General features: G+C 43.9%; 1 protein-coding gene and 1 pseudogene across 1 annotated transcript; one reads left to right on the forward strand and one right to left on the reverse strand.

Annotated features, from left to right (window-relative positions):
• Positions 1-2,470: 2,470 nt before the first annotated feature.
• Positions 2,471-4,084, reverse strand: LOC132248279 (olfactory receptor 1052-like; annotated as a pseudogene).
• Positions 4,085-15,348: 11,264 nt separating this feature from the next.
• LOC102571777 (olfactory receptor 1052-like) lies at positions 15,349-16,335 on the forward strand. The gene has a single exon (XM_019496767.2). The coding sequence runs from the start codon at positions 15,372-15,374 to the stop codon at positions 16,305-16,307; it is 936 nt and encodes a 311-aa protein (XP_019352312.1). The 5' UTR covers positions 15,349-15,371; the 3' UTR covers positions 16,308-16,335.
• The last annotated feature ends 2,490 nt before the right edge of the window (positions 16,336-18,825 follow it).

Here is an 18,825-nt window from a genome sequence, read left to right on the forward strand (position 1 = left end):
CTCAGTGGTGACCCCAGATCTCACCTGCCACATCTTAATGTTAATGGATTTATACCAGGAGTGTACAACTTAAACGCCAGTAGACAAATGGGTTATTGATCAATTCCCTTGTGTTTTGAAATTTTCAAAAACATAAAAAAGAACTTCAACAAAAATGAAAACTCACAGTGTGTTCTTTATAATAAGATTATTTTATTAGGTATCTATCTAAACTTTTTACATTGATTTCTCTTGTTTCTTAGGAACCACCATGTCATGGGCTGAAAGAAGTGACAGGATCTGGTTCCTCAAGCTACTGTTCAGCCTTTTCTTCAGGGGAGATAAGTACTAAATCCTAGATACTTCTCTAAGCATCACACAATAGATGTAGAAGTAAAACAACAACAACAACAACAACAAAAACTAGTTCCTATCTTTTGAGTTCAATGAGCCTAATTTCTTTTTTTCTTTCTTTCTTTTAAGAGTGTCAGTCTAATAAGAACAAAAAAAGGTTCATTCCCCTTTAAGTCTCTAAATGATGTCAGGCTTATCATTTCTCTGATTGGTTTCTTCTTTATAATGTGGCTTTAGCCTGACTCACTACTTGAAAAGAAATATAAGAAAAGTTTTACTTTGAACTGTAGGGCTCAGTCAACCCTTTTGGCTCTCAAAGTTGCACCAGGTCCAGGATCGCGTTCCTGATGATGAATCCTATATCCACATCTCCCATTTCAGCGTAGCTCTCCAGCTTCCCCAGCCAGGAATCCTTCCACTTCCCTCTTCCCCCGCATTCCCAATCAGCTTGGCTCTCATTCTGGGTTGCCCCACCTCCTTCCCTGTCTTCATCGGGGCTCTTCTGCTCTCTCTCCCTCCTTGGGGCAGCTCCAGTTTCATGGAGCAGCTGCTCTGGAAGTGTGGATCCCTCTTTTCCTTAATTGGTTCTTGGTGGTGTTTGGTTTATGCTGCATCACTGGCCGGAGAGCAGAGCTGTTTCACACAGCTACAGCAGTTTTGAAGTCTTCAGGCTGGAGTATAGCACTGGGTTGCGTGTCTATCCATATATTAAATGCTCCATTTTTGAAGTGTAGCTGCCATTTCAAATGCTTAAATGAGGTCTATCCATACACTAAGTGACATTGAAAAAGGGTTAAAAAATATTTCTCTCTATTAGGAATCTCACATACAATCATCTATACTGCACAGGTCTACCAAAAGCCTTGCTTTCCAACCTCAGTGCTTGTACTAGATGAAACAGCCTTTGATAGCTGTAAGGTTAGGTAGTGGTGGTCAACTTCTTTGGATGGAGTGTCACAGGTTAAGCCCTTACCCTCCTGCAATGCCACTCTGATCCCCACCCCCCGAGGCATGGCAGAGTTTGAACCCTAGGATGGCCAGAATGGGTGAGGAGGAGTTGAGCTTCCAGCTTCACAGAGTGGACCAGGGGCAGAAAATTTTAAAAGAAGTGTCACCACCAGGACCCGGGTTAACCTTTTCCTGCCTCCACAACAACCACAGTGCTATAGGGTGAAAAATGCAAAGGTCTGAATTCAGCACTGGCTGCATAGCCATAGAAAGATTAAACTGGCTTTTGGCACATACATCTCCTCTGGCAGCAGCATCCTGCCCATAATCTCCTCCATGCTGCAGGCTTTAGCCTCCTAGCCTCTATTCTAGCACCTCCCTTTGCTGACTTTGTGGAGCTCCACACACAGCAGCTGCCTATGCCACTTGTAGCATATAACTCACAGGATGGGCACCCCTGCACTAACATATACTTTCCAAACAAGCTGTCATGGTGTATCACTAGAATCAGCTCATCATGATAACTCATGGAGGCTTGGGAGCCTGCAGTTAAATGGCAATTGGATGATGGTGCTGGATAAAATACAACTCCTAGGAGAGATCACAACAACATTTATGAAGTATATACATTTTAAATGTTTCTAATAATCAGTCCTGTGCCAATTTTTTTTTTTCCTAAATTTTCCAGTTTTTGGTGGAAAGATCATTTTTAGTATGAAAAGCAATTTCACTTAAAATCTAATTTAGTAAAAACCTCAAATTTACATCAAACCATCATTAACCACCATTAATTAATATTTTTAATAAATATTATAATTACAGTGAGGCAAAGGATTGTGTGGAGCTCAGTTGAAAAGTTCCTAAATTTACCTAATTTAATTTTCAAGTGAAATCAACTTAAGCTTAATTTTATTTCAATTCATTAAAAATGTAAGTGAAATAAGAATGTTCCCCTCATGTGTTTATGAAATTGATTTAATAATCACTAACAGCAGCTGGAGAAAATCAAAGCCACATACTTTACTCTCCAATATTTTAAAGGCAACCATACACTGCAACATTAGCAATTCTGGACTCCACATATATGTGGAAGAACATTTATGTAGTAGAAAACTCTAGTCACTGACAGAAGTTAACTTCCCTATTTATTCCAATCAGTTCAAGCAAATTATCACATTCATTCTGAGAATTAAGTTAATTGAAAATGTTTTTTCCTGATAATTGTCCTTCTTAGGTTATCCTTCACCTCTTTGTTCCTCAGGCTGTAGATCAGGGGGTTCAGCATGGGAACTACAAGAGAATAAAACACGGCTGACACTTTCTCTTGCTCCAGTGAGTAGTTGGAAATAGGTTGGATGTAACTGAATATAAGAGACCCTGTGAAGATGATGACAGCTGTCAGGTGAGAGGCACAGGTGGAGAAGGTTTTGCATCTTCCTTCAGCCGAATGGATCCTTAGGATGGCAAACAGAATGTACAAATAGGAGATAATGATAATCAGTGTGCTGAGAGAGCCTATAGCCATTGATAAAACTAAGAAGAGAATCTCATTGATATGGGTATCTGAGCAGGCAAGCTTCAGTAAAGGAGGGAGGTCACAAAAGAAATGTTGGATGATATTGGGTCCACAGAATGACAGTCTCAACAAGCTGCACGTGTGTGTCAGTGAGTTCAAAAGACCCCCGAGATATGACCAAGCCACTAGTTGAACACAAAGCTTTGTGCTCATAACCACAGTATAGAGCAGTGGGTTGCAGATGGCTGTGTAGCGGTCATAAGCCATCGCAGCCAACAGGAACACTTCTGTGGTCAAAAACCAGAAAAAAAAGGAAAGTCTGGACAACACAGGCGATATAGGAAATAGCTTTGGCATTTCCTAAGATGTCATCTAGCAACTTTGGAGCAGAAACTGAAGAATAGCAGAGATCAACAAGAGACAAATTACTGAGGAAGAAGTACATAGGTGTGTGAAGCTGGGGACTGTACCTGATCAACAGGATCATTCCCAGGTTCTCCAGAAGGGTGGTGATATAAATCAGTAGGAACAACATGAAGAGGGGAATCTGCAGGTCTTCATGATCTGTCAGCCCCTGGAGGATGAACTAGTTCACTGTGGTGTGATTGCCCAGAGCCGTGCTTATGGGTTTGCATGTACCACACTGTTTTGTACCTGCTGGGAGAAAGTTTGTATGATTATGGGTGGAAGGAAGAGCATTGCATAAATCACATGGGTTGACATTGTTAGGATCATTCTAGTGTAGATGAAGTGGGTCTGTTACAAGTAATATAACTTATATTAACATATACTTCCCAAACAATACCCCAAATTATCTTTGCTTCCTGGGGTGCTTCCAGAAAATCCTTCCAGAACTCAAGGGGGAGGGAGTTCCAGAAGAGAGGAGTTAAAACCTCCAGCCCGCATAACGCTCTCTGTAGCTGTGTCTGCTCCGCTTGTCTTCCAGTTCAGCTTCCACAGTCCTCTGCCTGTTTCCAGCTGTTTCCCCAGGTTGGCCTGGAGGCTGAGGAAGCAGTGGTCTGAGAAACACATGAGTGTACAGTGGGCCTTCTCTGCCTTTCAGCCCTTGGGGAGGAAAACAAAGTTGATTCTGGACTTGGTGCTGCCCACAGGATCTACTCTGGTGAAATGTCCCCTAGGTCCCTGGGTGCCTTTGGCTGCATCCACCAGGCTATGGTCATGGATGAGCTGCTTCAGCTGACTGGAGGATCTGTCCGTGCCTGTCCTGCTGACTCTGCTAACCCTGTCTTCCTCACTGATGATGCAGTTGAGGTCCCCTGCGAGCATCCAGGAAACCCACACCCATCCTGATTTTTCATCTACAGCTTATTTTGCTAAGGGTTAAGAGTTATAACACAGGGCTCCAGACCTGAAGAATGCTCCTCTTTAGGGAAGTAGGAAGGTGGATCTAATTCCAGATTGGAAGTGTGTAACTCAGATGCTCATTTAGCTAGCAGCCTGTCATCTGTATCACAGAGGCTTCTATATGTTTCATGAACGTATCCATTCTACCAGTTTTGCCTCATCCCCTTTTGAACATGAAACAAACAATAACTTCAGGTGCCATTTGTCACCCTTGTAATTGCAACCAAGCACATTTTCAAATACCAGTACTTAGGAAGGTGGGAATGATCACTGTATCCAGGGTGCAGTGCTGAAGGGATAGGGAATTCCACCTCTGCAGAAGGGTAGAACTATTGTTTCTCCCTGCTTCACAGAGAGGCAGACTGCTCACTTTTCAATTTATATACAGGCGGAGGAGTGGGGTGTTTTTGTGTTGCTATTAAAAGTCAGTGAGGGATAAAATCCCAGGAGTGTGGTACATATCTCAGTCTTGGGGCTTGCACATTTATCACAAACTTTCCTTTTAGGAGATTGCAGTAATTGTTCCCAGATGCCTTAGTGCCAAAATATGCACCTACTTTATTTGTTTTCCTTCTCTTAATTAGAATGATTACAAACTTGGCTTTGCTGAGGAGGATCATCTGGAAATTTCCCCTGCAAGGATGCCCTTTTCAACTTGAATTAGATATGGAAAATTGCTTAGAACATGAATGGTTCCATCCTAAGGTACGAAGTTGCTCCATATGAAATGGCAACAACTGGATGAAAAAAATTTCTGTGTAGAAAAGCAGGTTCTTCACAGAACAAAATTTTCACAAGAAGTACCTGCCTTCTCTGAAAAAAATTTCTTGATATCAGCATTTTTAAATAGATATAGTAAGTGACGAGTACATCTCCATAACGCTCTAAGTTAAGCATAATTGGGTTATCTGCACTAGAAGAATGATTCTCATGCTAAAATACAGAAAGAAAAAGATCTTCAGTCATTCCATGATAGACAATCACCTGATAAATGAAGTTCCAACTGCAAGCAAAGATCTGCTTCCCACCATCTCTTATGGTTGCAAAGTACACCACATTTTTTTCACCTTTTTCAAACTAATTTCTTCCCACAGTGCCTTATATTGCCCAAGAGCTTGCTTCTTGTAGGCCTTGCTATAGTAGTACAGATTTATACAACCATTAGTCTGAAGCCACAGAGACAAACTATTGGTCTTACTGAGGCCCCAAGATACTGCTTAGTCTCCTTCAACTTGCCAGATCAAGAACATAGGCAGCCTGTCCCAAAGACAGCTGCTGCACTATGATCTCTGCCAGGACACTCCCTGCTCCCCACCCTCACAAAATCCATGTCCATGGGCCAAGGCAGTACCCCTCCACAGACTCTGGATCATGCCTCTTTGCACAGGTAGGTAATAAAGAGGGAAAGCTAGGTCCCATGGACACAGGAAAACTAGGATTAAATAAAGAAACTGTGCTGCAAGGTAGCAACATGGGGAACACCTGCATGTGCAATGTGTGGTGCCAAAGGCAGAGGTGGAGGAAGGTGGGTGGGTGGGGGAGGGACAAGCTGCCACTGCCGCTGCCACCACCACTTCCTCAGTTAGAGGGAAGCCTCACTGCTTTGCAGGAGAAGGCAGAGGCAGAAGTGGAGGCAGGCAGGTGGGCAGTGGGGAGGGAGCTGCTGCCACCACCTCAAGTTGAGGGAAGCCCTGATGCTCTGCAGGAGAAGGTGGAGGTGGGCAGCTGGGCAGGTAGGAGGCAGAGGTGGGCAGGCAGGGGGGAAGGAGGAGCTGCCAATGCCTCCTCAGGTGGAGAGAAGCTCCACTGCTCCATGGGAGGAGGTGGAGGCGGAGGCAAGCAGGCAGGTAGAGGGGATGGAACTGCTGCCACCATCGCCGCCACCACCACAGGCAGAGGAAAGCCCCACTGCACCGAGGGAGGTGGTGGAGATGGAGTGGGTGTTGGGGATGGAGAGGCTGCTGCTGCTGTGTCACAGGCCGGCTAGGCCCTGTGAGTGTATGAGCTGTTAGGCTGCTGGGTTCTGGATCAAGGAGGCGAGTCAGGAGTGAAGTAAAGGCAAATTTACTTATAGTTTAGCATACAACAGTTAACAGAAAGGTTAATGTGACAAACAGATAGTACAGTAATAGAGAGTTAATAGTGAATGATAACAACAGATAGACAGAATGACAAAGAGTTCCCACATGGGGTTGGCAACTTATCGGCAGTCCCTCTATGCCAGGTGCACACCAAGTTGTTCCAGCAAAGTCAAGCATTCCCAATCGATGCTGTCCAAAAGGTCACCAGGAATGTCCCTTGATCAGGATCCGGTCCTCACTCACACTGGAAGTCTGGGGTCCAGGCTTGGTACAGCGATGGTCCTTCTGTCCTGTCCTTCTAACTGGTCACTTGACATGCTTTATGACTTATCTTATGCTAATCTGTTGGCTTTAGAGCCACTCACAATCTTGCCCTATAGCTGTTACCCTATGGGATAAAAAGGTGTTAGAAATTATCATGAAAGGTTACCGCCTGAACTTGGGTTCACCCAATAAGCAAATTACATCATATTACTTTGAGGTTTGAAATTAGCATTACTCTACTCAAGCTTAACTCTTGTTTTTTTTTATTTCTTAGATTCCTTGAAATGTGCTAATTATGTTAGGTGGTCAGATCTTGTTACGGCTGACCTTTAAAAAAACCTGTTTGATCAGCTAATCTTGTAGTTTGACTTATTTTTGGGGCCCATGATCAGTGCAAACAGTTAGATTCAATACTAGTTAAATTGTGACAGACAAATTCCACTTGCAGGTTGAAAACTTGCAAGCTTTGCATTAGCTAATCTTAACTGCTAAATATTTGCCTGGATGTCTCCAAGAGCATATATTTATTGTTTGTGATAGTAACCCCTCTGGTTCTGGCTACCACCTCTGGCAGAGGGAAGCCCCACTGCTCCACAGGAGGAGGTGGAGGAGGGTGGGATGGGAGGAGGAAGCTTCCACTGCTGCTGCCTCAGATGGAGGGAAGCCCCCATGCTCAATGGGAGCAGTCTGGGAGGAGGGATCCACTGCTGTGCCACTGCCACTTCCTCAGGCAGAGGGAAGCCCCACTGCTCCATAGGAGGAGGCAGAGGCAGAGGCAGAGGCAGAGCTAGAGCTGGTTTGGTGAGGGGGAGGGAGCTGTTGCTGCTGCCTCCTCAGGTAGGGGGAAGCCCCACTGCTCTACAGGTGGAAGCAGAGGCAGGCAGGGGTGGGAGGGAGCAGACTCACCGGAAGCTGTAGGAGGTGGTAGCAGTGGAGTGACTATTTACTAGGGCTGTGCAAAGCTTTGGATTATGATTCAGATTTGGAGATGATTCAGATGCTGAATCTACCAATCCAAATCAAATCACTGGAAGCTTTAGGCTTTCCAAATCAATTCGGAGCTTCTGAAGATTCAGCCATAGGATATAATGGGGAGTAAATGAAACATCTATAACGTTGTTGTCTTTTGGCTGATTCAGGTGAAACTTGCAGGGATAGTAGCCTCTTCTTAGAGCATGATGCCTGCCAAACTTCTAGGTGATAGGTGCAGGTGTCTCTGGGAGACTGAACCCCAAGTTTCAGAAAGTAAAACTCATGTCATGTGTGTGTGTTAAGCCACAGTGGGGTGATGGTAGTCTCTGCTGAGTCAAAAAAGTCTACCATGCTTAAAGCAGATAGGTGCAGGGGTTTGGGGGAAACTGCACCCCAAATTTTTGAAAGCAAAACTAATGTCACATATATATGTTAAGCTACAGTAGGGCAAAACCTTCAGGGATGGTAGCCCCTGGTGAGGCCACAATGCCTGCCAATTTTCAAGGAGATAGGTGCAGGGATTTCAGGGAAACTGCACCTCAAGCTGCGGACAAGCAAAACTTGTGACATGGGTGACACTGTGTGTGTTAAGGTGTAGCAGAATGAAAGCTGCAGGCCTGCTAGCCCCTGATGTAGCCACAAAGTCTGCCAGCTGCCAAGGAGATAGGTGCAGGGGCTTCTGAGTTCTGGGGCCCTGCACCTCTGGCTGCTGACAAAACTTGTTTCATGGGTGCTTGTGGAACTGTGTCTGTCTTGGGGAATGGGGGAGGTGGGGGGTGGGGAACGCAGACTACTGCAGGCCTGGCTGCTAAGCTACTGTGTTACCAATCAATCATGATTCACTCAGGGATCAGCTCAATGCACAGTAGCTAGCTACTAGATAATGAGTTAATGAGCAAGGATTAACACCTACAAAACCACAGACTAAGGAGAGGAAATAATACAGAACCAGAATGGCTTCTGCCCAAAGCCAGAGACAGTCAGTTGCCCAAGGACCCATGTCATGGCTCCAGGAAATGCAGGGCCATGGCTGCTTCTCCCCTGGCTCTGCACAACAGTTACACTCTCCTCCCCAGGCATGAGGAGGCTTCGATGATGACACTGGAGGAAGAGGAAGGTAAGCCCTGTGCTGCCGCCCCCAGGAGGAGGTGCAAGGTGGTGATGGTGTGTTCCAGCCGCTTGCAGAGGGTTTGGGATTGAGATTATGGTCGGTGGTAGAAAGGTAAGAAAGATTTATTGACTTAAAAAAACACAATTATGCATAGTAACAAAACAAACAATAACAGACAAAAGCAATTCACATTGGCAATTTATTGGCAGTCCCCTCTGATGCCTGATACACAGCAAGCTTCTCTTTTTACAAAGTTCAGCAAAGTCAGGCATTCTTGAACAGCACTGTCTGAAGGGGTACCAGGAAGGACTCTGGAATGCAGTTCTTGGGCTCTTCGAGGTTCATGGGCCCACTGATCTAGGAAACAGCTAACTAATCCTTTTAACAGAGCTGTATCTTCTTTCTGAATGGTTTTTAGATATTTCAGCTAATTTACAGCTTTTGAATGGTTTTGATAATGTACAACCACTCAGATTATTTTTTTTTTACTTTAACTGTCTTTAGACTGACTAATTAGCAGTACAAGCCTTGCATTCTTTTGATAAGGTGATTTTTAACTATGCCACCAGGTCTTTACTACTTCAAGGCTTTGCTAAATATACTAGGCCTTACTTTATACAAGGCTTTACTACATCTTAAACTTTAATTAGGATTTAGCAACAACATATAGCTTAATATTTAAACAAATACAGAAAAACACTTTGTCTATTTTTTTATGGGGCCTTCAGCAAGCACCTTTATCACACAAACATAATTTTAGCTGTCACACTCCACCCCTTGCTTGCTGAAGCACTATGATGGCTACAATTGAGATGCTATAGTTACATGTGCTACATTAGGAAATGGGGAGGTATTTATAAATTTAACCCGCATAGCATGACAGATTTACAACAACAGCAATTAAAACACTATTTAGCTGTTGTCACTAGGGCAATGCAGAATACTATGATGCTCAAGATGGTTAGCCATGTAGTTGAGGTGGCACTTGGTGGCACATGAATAGTACAAATTACATTATACTATTTACAAGGCTCGGGCATGTTGACAGCTAGACTGATGACTTGCCCACCCTCTTGAGTAAGGAAAGCTAACTAAGGGGCTTGCTGAGCTTTTGCCTCAAGGCTTTGCAGCTTATTTTTCACTTTATTTTAGTTTTTTAACCGTGGCATGTCTACATCTGATACCCATGAAGTGGATATCGTAAAGTTGAGAGATATAGTCTCAACTTGTAATATGCTCTCCTACCTGGTGGGCCTCACACTATTGTTGGAGAGTGTTGTTAGCCATAAGGATGGGAGGGGGCAGATTCTCCCATAAATGCAGTGGCTTGAGAGGCTGAACTGATGCAGAATACACTACTGGGGACACAAACTCAGGGGCGTTGAGCTCCATGGGTTTCTCCTCAGGAAGTGTGTAACAACAAATTCTTAAACGAGCGGAGCTACAACAATTACCTCCCCTCCCACAGTTAGCCATTTCAGCCTTCAGATAGAGATTGAACTCAAGATAATAACTGGTGCTACAGGTGCACTGACAGTTACCACCTTGCCAGTCAACTATCCTGTTTCTTTTAGTCAGAGATTAGGACTTCACTTGCTCCAGGGTGGCGGGTTTCTTCCAGTATGGATACTGCAGCTGGACCACATGAAGGCCATCTGAACACGTTTCTTGGGGATGCTCTTTAGGGTCAGGCTACTCTCTGAGGTCATCAGGAGCAAGTTTATTAATATCTGCGTAATAAGAAGGACAGTAGACATGCCCTACTTAGGAAACACAATAAGGCATTAATAAAAAAGAGTACTTTTATAACAGTTTACCACTTTACGATGTCAGTAGATTCAGACCGGTGACTGAGCAGGACTCATCTTCACTGGCAGGCTTAATTAGAAATGGTTATGGCTGCACTTGTGGACAGATCTAATCTGTAGTAACAAGACAACAAGGAGCTTGACTCCCATTAGATAAATTTGACTTAAATACTCACTTTGTATTATGCATACTTTTTGCTAATAGTGTCTCCTCCCATTTATTTCTTTGAGGATGCTTCACTACTACCTGATCTTCTGCCTGGAGTTTTTCTGGGTCACCACTCCTAGGTCACTCTACTGCTGGCTCGTGGGGACCATCCAATCCAAAGGCCTGTTGCATGGGGCTACCTCCCGGATGGGGTTGTTTATTGCCTTAATTGATAGCTCGATCCAGGTGCAAGTCCCAGTTTTTAAGAGCCAGGCCAGTGGCTACCCACAAATTGCATTTGAGGAAGCCATTGGCTCACTTTACTAATCCATTAAGACTGCAGATGGTATGGGATGTGATATGTCCATAACATGCTATGTTTTGTGGTTCAGTCATACACAAGATGATTGTGGAAGTGAGGGCTATTATTGCTATGTAGTTCTATAGGTGGTGGATACACAGTTAGTAAAGTTTTCAGTGCTGCACAAGTGTTCTGGGCTGTAGCTCTCGCTGAGGCATGGGCGAACGTTATTCTCGTGGCAACTTTTATAGCTACAAACACATAGCGTCGCAATACTAATGGATTCTATCTAATGCAGACTTATAACTCTGGATGCTTTCTGTCAAGGCTGGTAGTGATGGGACGGCATCCGTCAAGGGGTCAATATTAGCATTTAAAGCTCGAAAGTCAATAGTCAACTGCCACTCTCCATTTGGCTTGCGTACTGGCCACACTGGATAGTAATACGGAGAGTGGGTTCGAATAGTAGTCTCATCTTTTAACTGCTGGCTTATAATACACTGGATAGGTTGTGTTGCCTCAGGAGAAATTTGATACTGGGGTCTGTGTACTCCTTTCATGGGATGCAGGGTTAGTGGGATAATTTACATCGAGTTACAGCTGTTATAGCCATTTTTGTTGGTTCTTGGTGAGGCACGGCACACCCAAACTGCCAATTTTTTTGTTCAAGGAGATACTGCTGCCCTCTTAGTACATTAAGTCCCAGTAAGTTTGGTCCCCCTTTAAGTATTACTGCGGCCACTGTTACATTAGAGCCATTAGGTAACACGAAGTTTGCTCGGACAAGATGTCCTGGTTGTCTGGTGCCTCTGACCCTAATTACTTGTTAAGGGGTTTCTTTATCTCCCTTCCAATCTGTGGAATCAAAAATGCAAATCTGGGCACCTGTGTCTAATAGCATATAAATTGACTTTTTACTTCTACTTAATTGAATTTGTGTATCCAAATTAAGGGGCTAATATTAACTTTAGAAACTGGTTCTCAGCCTGCTACTACCCCCATTGTGGCTTCTTTCTTTGGAGTTGGCTTGGCTGGACTCCCTAGGCCATGTGATCAGGTGGGGTAAAGCCTGGCGGCTCCGCATGTGCCTGGGAAAATATTGACAGTTTTGCTCTCAGGGCAGAGAATCTTTCCGGTGACACTGTTGGTGGCACAAAAGGCTCTGCTTTTGGTCTTGCCCTTTTGGTACAATATTTAGCCCTTAGCCCTTGCAAGACATTGATGGGTAGTCTATTAATTTGCACTTCACTGAAACAGGCAGCTAACACGCTTTTCCACATTTTTGCTTGAGGAGCCTTGGGCCGGCCTTTCCCGGCTTTTCTCAACAATTTGGGGGGGTCAGGGGATTCATCTTTCACTGAGGCCACTGCCATAGCCTTGGCAGTTTTCATCAGCTTGGTAAGCCTTGACTTCTGCAAAATGGGTAGAAGCTGCACTAATTACTGGATCGCATTTCTTACCAGGTGATTCACCACCTCTGGCTCCAAGGCCAACTAGGCCAAGGTGCACTCTGTTGGTGCTTGTTGGCAAAACCTCTTCCACAATGGTGCTGTCACAACTTTTGCATCTGGTGTGTGAGTCCAAACTGCTGCATGCATGATTTTAGTTACTGATAGTAGATACAAGCAGTGGACAGCTTCTTTTGAATTGGCCCATGCCTAAGAGGAAGGGTTAAGCTGATCTTCTCTTTTTGCAAACGGATTTAACTGCAAATTTAACTGATTAAAAATTGCAAAAGACAGAGTTCTACAACTTCTCTTAAGTATCCTGTTCCAGAGCTTGACCATCCTCACAGTTACAAAGTTCTTTCTTACATCCAGCCTAAATGTCCTCTACTGAAGCATAAGGCCATTGTCCTTTCCCCTACAGTCACAGAAAAAAGTCCACCTCCACGCTCTCTATAATTCCCCTTCAGGCATTTTAAGACTGTTATCTGAAAGTATTTGAGGACTGTTATTAAATCCCTCCTCTGTCACTAGGTGGAATACACTTATTTCATTACACCTTCAATATTCGTTTTTCAGACTAATTAACCCTAGTTCTTTCACCCTTTCTGTATAATTCATGTTCCCTAGGCCTGTTAGTCTAAAACAAACAAAACAAAACAAAAACAAAAAACCCAAAGAAACAAAACCAAAAATTGCCAAGTAAAAATGAAATTAAATTTGACAAATTGTTGATATGACAATTTGTTGATGTTTTATTTTTTACCCCAAGTTTCATACAGAATTGAAAGAAAGTGAACTGAAAACATATTGACCAGCCCCACATGTCACATGCAACAGCACAGACTCTATGCATCTGACAAGCAAGATACTTTATAATTAAAGGTGACTGAAAGTTGGTAGTCTAGAACGGGAGTTTTGGTCTTCGTTATTTTCTTTCTGAATATGAGAGGAAAAAAACCCACATTTTTGGAATGATAATTACTCTGATTCAATTTGAATGAAATTCATATAATTCAAAAAGAGATGACATCTCTACTAAGCATCTGTATTGCAGATTTGAATAGCCTGAGTAGATCACAACAAGCCTGAAATGTCCTTTATTCTGGGCCAGTTGCGGGGCTGGGACAGAGAAACTAAGACAAAGGAGGCTGGGGTTGGTGCAGTGCTCTAGGGATTTCATCTCCTGTTGACTCTGTATAAAAATAAATACTCATTTTCTTCCTCTAGCTTTCTGTTTTAGTGTGAGCAGCTGGTTCATCCCAGAGACTGTGCTGTTTGCACAAGTTGCAGTGTTTATACCTGTTGGTGGAGGTAGGGATGCTGTATCTCGTCAGATCCCTCAATTCATCTATGATTTGAGATTCCTAAATATTTGGGAAAGCACCTGACTGCAGTTAAAAGGTCAGTAATGAATGGTCTGGTTTCTTCTCTGTTGCAGGAAGGATGGAAATAAACACATTCACAACAAGCCAAAGTCCCTAATGCATCCAGGAGGGAATAGAGTGAGTAGCGTGCATGTGTGCATGTATGTGTGTATTAACAAAGACACTGACTAAATCAAACACTTCTTTTTTATGGGCGTATAAAATAAGTAGTGTATGATTCTTCTTATTGTAGAAAGCTGGAAGGGTCCACCTTCCAGCTTTCTCAGAGAAACAGGAATTTCAGAATGGATAGATTTAGTTTGTGTACCTTAAGGAAACATCTTCTGGTGACCATGTTGCATCATAAGAGAGACTCACCAATTAACCAGAGTCTCATTTTTATCATCTTTTTTTTTTTTCCCCCTCACCGTTATGCCTACTTCCTACAAATCCTGGTGACATACGGGACTTGATAACAGCAGATCACCATATTTGGGATCAGGAAGGAATTTTAACCCGTGGTCAGATTGACATGGGCTATGGGGGATTATGTCTTTCTCTGTTGTGAAAGGAGGCACAGCCTCTTTCACTGGGTCTATTAAAAAAACCCTGTTTTGCATTCTTATAGTGGCAGGATATGGTTAGTACCCTCATCCCCCTCCTCGTCCTTCAGCAAGTAGGATATGGAAGCATGCACCAATCGATACACTGTAAAAATTACTATTTGGTTATTGGTTTGCAATTGTTGTGGGACAGAGTGTGGACACATACAACAATTGAACAGTATCCAAATGTCACTGGCTGGGAATCATGCACAATTGTGTATGGTAAAAATGGCTGTGACTCCAAAACCAGGGGATGGCAGCCAGCTCTGCATGTCCCTCTAGTGAGTGACTAGGGTTGTGTGTGTGCTTGCACCCATAATTTGGGGCTCCAGAGAGTGGGTGACTTCTGACTGGAGGTGTTTTCACTTGCCTGCTCTCCCTTCCATCCTAAACATGAGTTCAATATAATTCAGTAGTCTACACTTGACCAAACTCGGCAGTGCGCTTCCTGTGCCTGGGAAGGAGGAGTGCTTGCATCCATATTTTGTGGTTCCCAAAGTTTGAGGGGCAGGGGTCATGATGGGGAGCTGTGGCAAAGTAGGTAGTGAGAACACGCTGGTTGTTAAAAAAAAGATAACTTTTATTAAGCAAGCAGTGCCTGGAAGTTCACTGATTAAAAAGTGCCAACTGAACCAGGTAGGAGAGTTCTGCATGGTAGCCAGGGTGACCAGTTACAATAGGCAATGGTAGGTAAAATGTGATGCAGTGTCAGATGCCTCAAGAACAGCCAACACAGATGTCAAAGAATGACTGCTGTCCACATGTAACATGTACCTAGTTCACAGTTTCTCAACTCAGGCAGGCCTAAGTTTTCAGGAAGATATAAGCAGTTTTAACAGGTTTGCAACTCTGTGCACTGCTTATTCTGGTGTCTTCCTGGTCCCACTTTTCTATGCTTGTTTGATTTACCCCTTTGTAGTAAATAAACATTAGTGTTTACACAAGTGCTATTGAAGACTAATTCATTAGCAATCAGTCAGGCTGCCCAAACAGATCCTACCAGTGCAAAATGAGTTAAGGTATACATTGTTCTTGATGTCTGTCTTAATATTCACACTCAGTCTTCTCTTTTGTGTAGACCTCCATGATAAATGCAATCCAGAACAGATGGACCGGGACAATCAAACCACAGTAACAGAGTTCATCCTCCTGGGACTGACAGATCATCCACAGTTGCGGGTCTTCCTCTTTGTGCTGTTCTTTATGATCTATGTCACCACCCTGGTAGGGAATTTTGGGATGATCACAGTGATCAGAGTCAATCCCCAGCTTCACACTCCCATGTATTTTTTCCTTAGTAACTTGTCTATCCTTGATCTCTTCTACTCTTCAGTCTCTGCTCCCAGGTTACTGATTGATTTCTTAATGGAGAGAAAAAACATTTCTTATGGTGCATGTATTGCTCAGTTTTACTTTTTTGCTCTTTTAGTGGCCACAGAAGCATTTCTGCTGGCTGGGATGGCATATGATCGTTATGTAGCCATTTTTAATCCTCTGCTCTATACTGTTGCTATGCCCAGGAGAGTCTGTATACAGCTGGTTGCTGGATCCTACATTGGAGGGCTCACAAACTCACTGGTACACACTTGTGGATTACTGGGACTGCCATTCTGTGGGCCTAATGTCATCAAGCATTTCTTCTGTGATCTTCCTCCATTGCTGGAACTTGCCTGTTCTGACACCTACAAAAATGAGACTCTGCTCTTAGTCTTCTCTGGAGCTATATCTGCCTTCTCCCTCTCAATGATCATCATCTCTTATCTGTACATCCTGTCTGCCATCCTGAGGATCCGTTCTGCTGAGGGTAGGCATAAAGCCTTCTCCACTTGTACCTCCCATTTAACAGCTGTCAGTGTATTCTATGGGTCCATTACTTTTAGTTACCTTCAACCCAGTTCCAGCTACTCACTGGAGCAGGAAAAAGTCTCTTCTGTGTTTTATTCCCTTGTGGTCCCTATGCTGAACCCCCTCATCTACAGCCTGAGGAACAAAGAGGTGAAGGATACCCTAAGAAGGTCAATAGCTGGGAAAAAAATATTTTAAATAATTGGATTCTGGGGCTGAATTTGAGCAAAAGTCAAAAGTTTAAAAGGAGAACATAGTTTCTGTGTAGTTGTCCAGATCTTTCTGCTTTGCAATTGTTTCTAGCAATTCACAAGTTTTAATAGCAAAAGATTCAGTTGCTTTTTAAACCCTGTGATATTAAGTGTAACAAACCCTTTCTATCAAGTTGCATGAGGTTGCCTCTTGTTTGTTTGAATAAGGGTGTCATCTATCTCTCTTCATCCCTTGACATATATACATATAGTACTATACATACATATGGTGCTTTCCAATGTCTTGTAACTTTAACTCTTCTTTAGAAAATGGTGTTGTTCTTACTTTTTTTTAAAGATTTCTTTAATAAATAATGCTGATTGAACATTTTAATTTGAGATTAAACTTTTTTGTTTCTATTTTGCCAGGTTATTTTCATAATGGACTTCTACCAGACTGAAATAAGTACTCTACATCTGAATAAAGGTGTCTCCAGAATTACACATTTTATCTTTTGTGTGGTAAAACTATTTCCACAAGCAGAGTTGTGATGAAGAATTGCATTTTCATCAAATACTTTATTTTATTTATTTATTGCACATGTACATTTAGCTAATGGAAAATTGCAATTTTGTGTCCTATTGCTGGTAGTTTAAACTGAATCTGTTTTGAACCAAGTCTTAAAAAGTTTCTCCAGACGCTGATAGTTTTAATTCAGAATTGTTGCTTTGGTAACTCATTGGAGCTCTATTTTTTATTGCATCATTATTCCCTACTAGCAAATTGCCCATCAAAAATGATGGGGTGGGGGTGAGGACAAAGCCCCATGTCTGACCATGGGCCCACCCCCTCACCACTCTTCCTCTGGCCATGCTCCACCATCCCCCAGCTCCAGGTTCATCCCCTGCCATTCCGGGTCCAGCCCTGCTCCCCTTCCCGCCACACTAGGTTTGGCCCCACTCTAGCCTCCCCCCCAGCTCTGGATTTGGCCTTGCTCCACTACTCCACTGCTGCTCCGGGTCCAGCCCTGTTCCACCTGCCCCACCACTGCATGTCTGGCCCCACTCTCCCCTGCCACTCCAGGTCCAGCCCCACTCCACCCCCACAGCTCTGGGTCTGGCCCTGCTTCCCACCCAATGCTCCGCATCCACTTGGCCCATGTCCACCTCTCTTCTTCCTTGCCTGCCACCTCCACCTCCCTGCCAGCTGTTTTGTGGGGCATCGGGGCCAAGCAATGGGGGAGGGCACTGCCACCCTGATCCCCCCCTTTGCCCTCAGATGGGGGAAAGCCTTACTGCTTAGTCAGCCGGGGCATGTTTGCTGCTTCCACAAACTTCCCCAGCAGTGGTGCAAACTTAAGCCCGTGCAGCCCAAACCACACAGCCAATTGCCTCCTACCTTCTCAGCAGTGCATGCTCAGTTGGCCAAAAGCATTACAGACAGACAGACACACAGACAGACACACATACAGACTAAGCTAATTGCCTATCATGAATGATGGAGTGTTTCAGGGAGTGTTTACCTGCTCCCCACCCGCTCCCCCCTTCACTAACCCTTTGTGGCCAGTCATGTAAACAGTCCCATTGCCACTGCCACCACTGCCACCACCACCCTGGTGCAGCAGCTTCTTCCACTCCTGGCTGCCATCGCCTCCCTGCCTGAGGCAGCAGCGTCACTGGCATCTCCCTCCCTGCTGCCCTCCTTCGCCTCTGCCTCCACCTCCCTGCCTGAGGCGGCAGAGCCCATGAAGCCAATTGCTGCTAGCTCTCTTGGCAGCAGATGTTCAGTTGCCCAAAAGCATTACAGACAGATATCCAGATACACAGACAGAGAAACTAAGTCCTTTATTATATTAGAATTCTACTTCATGGGCAGAATGTAGTCGCGAGCTGGAGTACCTTTCCCAGGATACCAGGGAGCTCAGACACTTTAGTAATCATGATTCATAAAAGGAAATATTTGTCTAACTTATTCATAAACCTTCACAAACAAGTTCATACACAATAACTGGGCACAATGGCTGAAACATTAAACACATCCTTCATTTGCCACAGGTAAAGCAGAGACTGACACTGTCTATGTCCTGTCACTGCTAGGATAGGAAATCCTTTGTTTAATTACATTCAAGAGGTAAAAGAAAAGGGAATATGTCCTTTCCTCCCCTGCCACAGAGGAAGGCAAAACCTGCTACAGTCTATGCCAGTCTGATTATGGCTAAACTTCCCTCCTATCTCAAACATGGTGACCAGTCTGACCCTGCATGGAGGAGCAATAACCTCTAGCCAGGATCCTTCATACTTTTAAGTCTCATCAGGAGCCAACCTAGTCAAAGTCCCCAGCTCTAGATGTTGCAAAAATCCAGTGTTTCCAAGGAAGGTAAAAATAAAATAATATTAAATTTAAAAAAGGACAAATCCCTGGCACCTGTAGCAAGAGAAGTGGGGGAGTGGGAAGCCTTCCTGGCCCTATGTGGTAACCAGAAAAAGCTCAGAAGCATGGTATAACCAGGGATCCTCCAATTTCT

Source organism: Alligator mississippiensis, chromosome 2 (assembly GCF_030867095.1).
Source record: "Alligator mississippiensis isolate rAllMis1 chromosome 2, rAllMis1, whole genome shotgun sequence".
NCBI classification, from domain to species: Eukaryota; Metazoa; Chordata; order Crocodylia; family Alligatoridae; genus Alligator; species Alligator mississippiensis.